General features: G+C 37.8%; 1 protein-coding gene across 1 annotated transcript in view; it reads left to right on the top strand.

Moving 5' to 3' along the window:
• The window catches only part of UTRN (utrophin), a 574,637-nt gene that overhangs the window by 140,387 nt on the left and 425,887 nt on the right, over positions 1-8,363 (top strand). The window contains 4 exon segments of the mRNA XM_006834702.1: positions 1,834-2,013; positions 3,596-3,724; positions 4,222-4,392; positions 7,111-7,272. Of these exon segments, the coding sequence (XP_006834765.1) occupies positions 1,834-2,013; positions 3,596-3,724; positions 4,222-4,392; positions 7,111-7,272 (642 nt within the window).

Genomic DNA, 8,363 nt, shown 5'->3' with positions numbered 1-8,363 from the left:
TCTCTCTCTCTCTCTCTCTCTCTCTCTCTCTCTCTATATATATATATATATATATATACACACACACACACACACACATATATATATGTAACATAGTCGTTATGAGTCAGCAGTTCGAAACTTACCAACGATTCTGTGGGAGAAAGATGAGGCTTTCTGCTCCCGTAAAGGTTTACAGCCTCGGAAACCCTGTGCAGGGTCTCTATGAGTCGGAACCCACTCCATGGCACACCACCACCACCATATATATGTAATAATCATCACTTCACAGCACATTCTCTTCAAAAAAGCAAGTTAAATGAAACATCAGTCTATAGTATAATCACCCATCTTTTCAACTTTGTGTATTCAGATTTAAGGAACTTGCATCTGTAACAATATTTTAATGCATTTTCTCTTAAAAATGATGTAAAATGCTATTAACTTCAATAGCATTTCCATACCTGAACTTAAACTAGCATTATTTTGAGTACAGTTATTTTCTGTACAGTAATATATGTTAGCATATAAATTTAAATAGTGTGTGTGCTATTTAAATTTAATTGCTTGTAGTTATTAAAGACTAAACTAGTTGATCAATTTGTGGTCTCTGAGGGAATACAGGAAGTCTTAGTTGCAGAGAACATAGTTATGGGTATTGTATTTTTCTTCTGCTGGAGAATAATTCTTGAAATAGGTACTTGAGTGCCTTAGGAAATATACCATTTATTGACATAGCCAAGTAAATGTTTAAACCTGGGCTCACTTTTGAATTTGCCATTTTTTATGCCTTCCAAAATGTGACTTAATGATTTGAGTTTTAATTAAAAAGTTGAGCTCCTTGAAATTTTTGGTTTAAATGTTGCTTTGACAAAGATGAAGCACAAGTTGGTTTGATATATACATATATATATATGTTGGGTTTTGATTGAAAATGCTTTGTAGCTCAATTATGATACCTGATATCTCCTCTATAATTCTTTGCCTGTTTGCCTGATAAAACTAAGGAATGTGTAATAAGATTACAATCAAGTCATCAAAGTATTTTCTTTGCAGATTAGGAGAGTTGCAAGTGGCAGCTGAGACTTGATAGTTCTCCTAAGATTTACTAAAGATGAAATATTGTATGTAATGTTTATATAGCAGATTATATGTTTAGTTGTCTGATTATAGGATACAATCCTTATACTTAAATATAGAATTTATCAGTAATTCCTTATTGCAATCTAGGAGAAATTCATTGCAAAGCTTTTTAGACTTGTAAATTCTGTGTTATTTTTATTTGGTCAGCTTTTAGTTACTGAAAATGAAATGGTTTCTTTATGTTTAGAAGCATGATGAAGATAATTGGCGAATGTGTGTAACAAATAGAATTTGTACTTAAATAAAATAATTAAAATTTTCTACATTTGAGCTTGTTATGTTCTGTGATACTGGTATAATTGACATTTTAAATTTTCATCATGAACATAAGTATTTCATTAGGAACATAAGTTCTGGAGTTTTGTAAACCCTTGACATGTTGTAAGGAGCCCTGGAGGCTCAGTGGGTAAGTGCTCAGCTGTTAACTGGTCGATGGTTTGAACCCACAAACCGCTCTGTGGGAGAAAGCTGTGGCTGGCCGAGTCTGTCCAGATTCACATCCTTAGGGCCTTATGGGACCGTTCTGCTTTGTTCTGTAGGATCACTATGAGTCGGGATTGACTTCATCACAGTGGGGTTGACATATTGTATGCTATCTGTGGGGTCCTGAACGATTACGTTTATCTGGAAGAGAAGTTTGAAAAAATGAAGATTGTGTAAACTTTTGTAATGTTCTGACAGATAAGTGGAATATCACTTTTTATTTTCTAGAATGTTCTGAAGGATCTGGAAAAGAAAAAAGCTGACTTAAATGCCATCACAGAGAGTAGTGCTGCCCTGCAGAACTTGGTAGAGGGCAGTGAGAATGTTCTAGAAGAGCGGCTCTGTGTTCTTAATGCTGGGTGGAGCCGTGTCCGCACCTGGACTGAGGACTGGTGCAGCACCCTCCTGGTACGTTTGTCAAAAGTGTACTAACGAAATTGTCTTCTTTCTTTTTCAAAAGTGATACATCTTTGATCAGAACTCCCAAATTGTATTTTCTGTGCATCAGAATAATTTCCTGCTTGTAAAGTAGTTTAGAATACATTTTATTTGTCCTTTGGAAAAATGCTAACTAGAGCGTGCTCGCAATGTCTTTATTAAGGAATAAAATATTCATGATATACACAGAAATATATACTTTAGTATTTTAACAATCGCTGTGGCTCCACATCCTTGCTACATACAGGGTTTTCAGTGTTTTGGATTTTAGACATTCCTATAGGCATGTAATATAGTGCCTCATTGTTGTTTTAATTTGCTGTTCCCTAATGGAGTTCACAGGAGCACAGTGGCTTCATAAGATAAGCACTGGACTGTGAGCTACAGGTCGGTGCTTCAAACTCACCAGCTACTCTTTGGAAACCCTATACAGGGTGGCTCTGAGTCGAAACTGTCTCCGTTAATAACAACAATGGTCTCCTGGTGAGGCACTGAATCAAGCTAAGCACTGCACTGCTAATGGCAAGGCTGGTAGTTCGAATCCACCAGCCACTTCTTAGGAACCCAGTACTCAACTGCACTTAGCAACAACAACGACATATGAAAGAGCCTTGGTGGCACAGTGGTTAAGTGCTCAGCTGTCAACAGGAAGGTTGTTGGTTTGAATCCATCAGCTGCTCTGTGGGAGAAAGATGTTGCAATTTGCTTTCAGAAAGATTCAGCTGAAGAAGTCCTAGTGGGGCAGTTCTAGTGTGTGCTGTTGGTTTTTATGAATTGGAATCCACTTGGCGGCACACAACAGTAATAATGGTATATGATACTGAGCATCTTTTCTGTGTGTCTTCTTTGTTCAGGTGTCTCTTCAGGTCTTTTGCTCATTTTCTAATGGGGCTGCATGTTTCATTATTGTTGAGTTTTATCAGATACTTCCTTTGCAGATAATTTTCTCATCTTTTGCTTATCTTTTCATTTTCTTCATTTAATCAATGTTTTAGTAATATTGTTACTTCCTTACATGAATTAAAAAAAAAATATATATATATATATATATATATATATATATATATATATATATATAGTTATAGAGGAGGTGCTCTGGTAGTGTAGTGGTTACGCATCAGGCTGCTAACTTTAGGGTCAGCAGTTTGAAAATACCATCTGTTCCACGAGAGAAAGATGAGGCGTTCTGCTCCCGTAAAGACTTACAACCTCGGAAACCCTGTGCAGGGTCCACGGCACATCACAACAACAACAACAATCAGATCATTTAAAATATGAGTTAATACTAGTGAGATAGAGGTGAAGTAAAAAAAAAAAATATTGTATTATTCTCCAACTTTTTAATTGTACTGAAGTCTAAATCAAATAAGTTTAAAAATAGTTAGCATTTGTAGGAATGAGTTTTATTCACTGGGGAAGAGGTTTGCAGGAATGTGAAAACCTGGTATTTCAACATGCAGTTTTGCTCTTTGAAAGCCTTTTAAAGTCTCTTCTAATGTTATGTTAAATATTTCTTTATGATTGTATCAACATTTCACTAATTACTTTGTAGAATCATCAAAACCAGCTGGAAATATTTGATGGAAATGTTGCTCACATAAGTACCTGGCTTTATCAAGCTGAAGCTCTGTTGGATGAGATTGAAAAAAAGCCAGCACGTAAACAGGAAGAAATTGTGAAGGTATCAAGTATGGATGAATCAGTTGCACAACTCCCGGGGTGGGATCATTTTGCTGCAGTCTTTTCTCTTGTGGATTTTTGAGTTAACTTGTGAATATGTTCTTCTCATTCCACACACCATAGGAGAAGAACATATATTGAGGTCGATATTAAGTCTTATGTAAACAGCTCTGGTTCAAGTTGAAGTTGATAAAGTCTCACTAGGATTGGTGTTGTTAAGTGCTGTCGAGTTGGTTCCGACCCATAGTAACCTTGTATAGGGTTTCCGAGGAGCAACTGGTGATCAGACATTATTTAAAGCACTATACCCATGTCTGGATTCTGTAGGATAAGGACTGGACTGCTTACCACAAGGTTGACAGTTCAAACCCAACAGCTGCTTCTCGAAAATCCTATACAGGGTTACTAGGAGTAGGAAGTGACTTGAAGGCATGTAACAACAACTCATGCTTGATTTCAGCTTTCCCAGGCCATAATTTTGTGTTCTCTTCAAACTAGCGGTTAGTATCTGAGCTGGATGATGCTAATCTCCAAGTTGAAAATGTCCGTGGCCAAGCCATTGTTCTAATGAATGCACGTGGAGGCTCTAGGACAGAGCTCGTAGAACCAAAATTGGCAGAACTGAACAGAAACTTTGAAAAGGTGTCTCAACATATCAAAAGTGCCAAAGTGAGTAATTTTATTTTTATTCATATCGAATACCGTTTTCCTATGTGTATGTGTTTAAATGCTATATGACTACATAGTGTATACATTCAAACTTTTAAAATTAAAATTTTGATCCCACCATGTATTTTGGGTGGAATATTTGTCCCTTGTTTATCTGTGATTGTACATGGAAAGGAGCCAAAAATAGAAACTTGTACTGGGGACAATAGTCCAGTTAAGAAAAGGTTTCAAAGACTCTATTGGAGTTAAAATTGACTCTGGGATACTGAGAATAATTTACAACCTAAACTTGAGTCTTATCTCATCATTTTATAGTTGTAGTTTATCATGCTACCGATACTGAAAGCATTAGCTTCCTTTTTGTATTTTATGAGTTGACAAATTTAAAAGGTGTTATTCATGTCTCAGAGTCCTGGTGTAGCGCTGTGGGTTAATGCTGCAGACTGCAAAGCCATTTGAACTACAAGGTCAGTGGTTCAAGCTCACCAGCTGCTACATGAAAACCCTATACAGGGTCGCTATGGGTTGGAATCGACTCGACGGCACTTGACAACAGCAACACTCATGTCTCAATTTAGACCTGATGCACTAAGACCATTTCTGATTTTATAAATTTTAAAAGACATTTTATAAATTTAAGTAAAAAGATAAAAAGAGTTTTCCTTTTAAGGAAAAAAAAAGTGTTCTTTGTGCTTTTGTTATTTTCCTCTCTCTTGTTAACCTGTTTCATTTGGGTCCACAGAACATTTTGTGTGCAGTGTTCTCGAGGCCAGACATATAGTGCATGCTCAGAAAATGTTGAGTTGTAAAGATGAAAACCTTTTGATGATTTTCTGGGGAAAAACTTAGCAGATTTTGGGGGTTATCTAAACTCAGGCATTTATTTTCATGGAGGATTCTGAGTCTTTAACAATTCCAGTGGTGCCCATATGAAAACCCAACCCAACCCATAGCCATCAAGTTGGTTCTGACTCATAGTGACTCTCTAGGACAGGACAGAACTGCTCTTTAGGATTTTCCAAGACTGCAGATCCTCACAGAAGCAGACAGCTTCATCTTTCTCCCAAGAACTGGATGGTAGGTTTGAACTCCTGACTTTGCAGTTAGCAGTCAATGATTAGCAGAACAGCGCCGCCTTCAGCAGTGCCTATGTTGTTGTGGTCAGTGCCATCAAGCCAGTTCTGACTTATAGCGACCCTCTAGAGGGTTTCCAGAGTCTTTGTGTGCTCTTTGGGCTAGTGCGTCAGAGTGCAAAGTTGTTTGAGCTGCAAGGTTGGCGGTTCAAGCTCACCAGCTGCCCCTTAGAAACCTTATACAGGGTCGCTATGGGTTGAAATCGACTCAACGGCACTTAACAACAACAATAGGGTTTCCAAGGAGCCACTTGTAGGTTTAGGCCACTGACCTTGTAGTTAGCAGTCCAGTGCTTATACTACAGCACCACACTAGGACTCAACCTATAGCATGGTGTTTTTTGAGTATTGAGTTAATCTAGCCTCTCGAGAGTTGTGCACTGAAGCTATTTATCCTGGAGGAAGGATCCTTTTTCTTGGGGAGGTAAATGTTATCTGACCTTTCTTTAATTTGAAATATACAATACAACAGACCAAACGATCTTTGTCAGGCTGTGGCTATGTGTAGATTATTCATAATCTAATCAAAACTATCACATTTTTCATAACCTTTGCCTTCTTTTGCCTTGACTTTATCTCCTTGCCTAAACTCAATTCAATAAGTTTATGAGAGGTTTTCTTTGGTATAGGAACCTGGTGGCACAGTTATTAAGTGCTTGCCCACTCACCAAAAGGTTGGTGTTACAAACCCGCCAGCCTCTTTGTGGGAGAAAGATTAGGTTATCTACTCCTGTAATGATTTGAAACCCTATGGAGGAGTTATACTTTGGGTCTCTAGGAGTCAGCATCCACTAGACAAAAGTGGGTTTGGTTGTTTTATACCCTTTGGTATTAAAAATAATGTACAAGTTCCACGTGTGGTGTGAGAGGAAGTACAAATAAACAAAATTACCAACATCTCTGTAAATAATGTCTTCTATCTTTTGGTCTGGATAAGCACTGACTTGCTATCCTCAGGGCCAGCAGTTAGGGTCACTATGAGTCAGAACCAATTTGGTGGCACTTAACACCAAGACCCATGAAGCTAAATGTCAGTGGTTCAAACCCACCCAGCTGTGCCATGAAAGAAGGGATAGGTGGTTTTGTTTCTCTAAAGATTACAGACAAGAAAACCTTACTCAACAATTCTACTCTATAACACATGAAGCCATTCTGGGTTGGCGTTTACTTGAAAACAATGGATTTGGGTTTTGGTTTATAAAGTTTGAGTATCAAAATCCAAGGGACCTTCCAGGAAACGTTAACCAAGGAGACAGTTTGCAGAGTGTGCCTGTATGCTTGGTCTGTATATCTGCAACAATGATGACTTTCAGATCATGACTTCATACTCCGTTCACTGGAGGTCTCAGAATCTTCCAAATGGCATTCCAGGTAGTCACATCAACTGAACGCCACACACACCTCTGGCTAGAGTTTGGAGACAATGAATCATTCAGAGAAGCTTAAGTTCATAAAGCCACTGCTGTATGAGCACATGAAATTAAATGAAATTCACATGAATGTTCATTTCTTGACACCTCACTCCTCTACATGATGGAAAGTCAGACTACAGATATCTTTCAGGAGAGCTGTTTTCCCTCTACAGTTGCTGATTGACCAGGGTCCATCGTCATACGAATACATGATGAGCACAGACACTTGTGAAGCTGTTGCGTCTGCCTCTGATTTGGACAGATTAGAAAATGACATACAAAATATGTTATATATTGTGGAGAAACACTTGGAGTCCAGTGATGAAGATGAAAAGGTTGGTTCCAAGAGATTTTCAGAACTGTGGTGTACTCCTGTTTCTTTTCTGGTACTCTTTTTCTATCAGTAATGTTTACCCAGATAATCTGCCAAACATGGTAGAGCAGATCCAAATGTGAATATTTGATAAGTGTGAATGTGAGATTTGCCAAGTGATTTATGTCATGTTTAAAAATATATATGAGTAAACAAGTTCTCCTACTGAGTTGGATCTTTGTATCATCTAACTTCGGCACAGTTAGCCTTCTTCAGAGTTAATTTAATACAAGGATCAGTAAAAAAGTATTGCCACTTTTCATACATGCGTGTGCTTGTTCCAGACAAAATGCACGTCAGCATTCCTCCGTGATCAATAGTTGGCTGCAGATAAGCTCTCTCTGTAATATACTTGTCTTAGTCTCATTAAGGTGCCTTCAACAAAAGGTCCAGTCAAAATGGTGGCTTCTCACAGAATCTGCTTGGCCAGTTAAGTTCAAAGCAGTGGGATTCCATTTTCTCAAAGTGTGATCATGGAGGGTTTATTATAAAGAAAGTTTAAGATAATGGAAGCTGTATTGGTGAGAAAAAGGCCAGGAAAGTTGTGCTGAAGAATTATTTTCCAAAAGTGCCTGCTCATTCTTTGAGATAGCAGGGCCTGTCATACATTGGGAAGCCTCACTCCCTTCATTCTACAGTCCTGATCTCTAGACTTTTTATTTTATTTACAAAGCTCAACATTTAAAAGAAACATGATATGAATCCCTTGAGGATGCCAAAACTATTATGTTGATGTGGTATGAATCCAAGAGCACAGAATTCGTTAGGAAAGGGTTGGTATTAAGAGCTTTTGAGTTGGTTCTGACCCATAGTAATCCTGTACAGGGTTTCCAAGGAGCAGCTGGTGGGTTTGTATTGCCCACCTTGCGGTTCAAATCCTATAGTGTCATATGGAAAGCCTGCCTTCAGAAGCATGTAGACCAAGATGAAGGTCTATAAGAAACAAAATGTTTTGATATTTTTATTAATAAAGGTTTCTATGATTGATATATCAATACCTTTGATTTAGCCTCATGTATGAAAAACTGTAAGAAAAGCATGACTTTTTTTTTT

The sequence above is a fragment of the Chrysochloris asiatica genome, unplaced genomic scaffold, assembly GCF_000296735.1.
Source record: "Chrysochloris asiatica unplaced genomic scaffold, ChrAsi1.0 scaffold00013, whole genome shotgun sequence".
Classification (NCBI taxonomy): domain Eukaryota; kingdom Metazoa; phylum Chordata; class Mammalia; order Afrosoricida; family Chrysochloridae; genus Chrysochloris; species Chrysochloris asiatica.
Note: the sequence above shows the minus strand (reverse complement) of the source record. Positions and strands in the feature narration are given on the sequence as shown.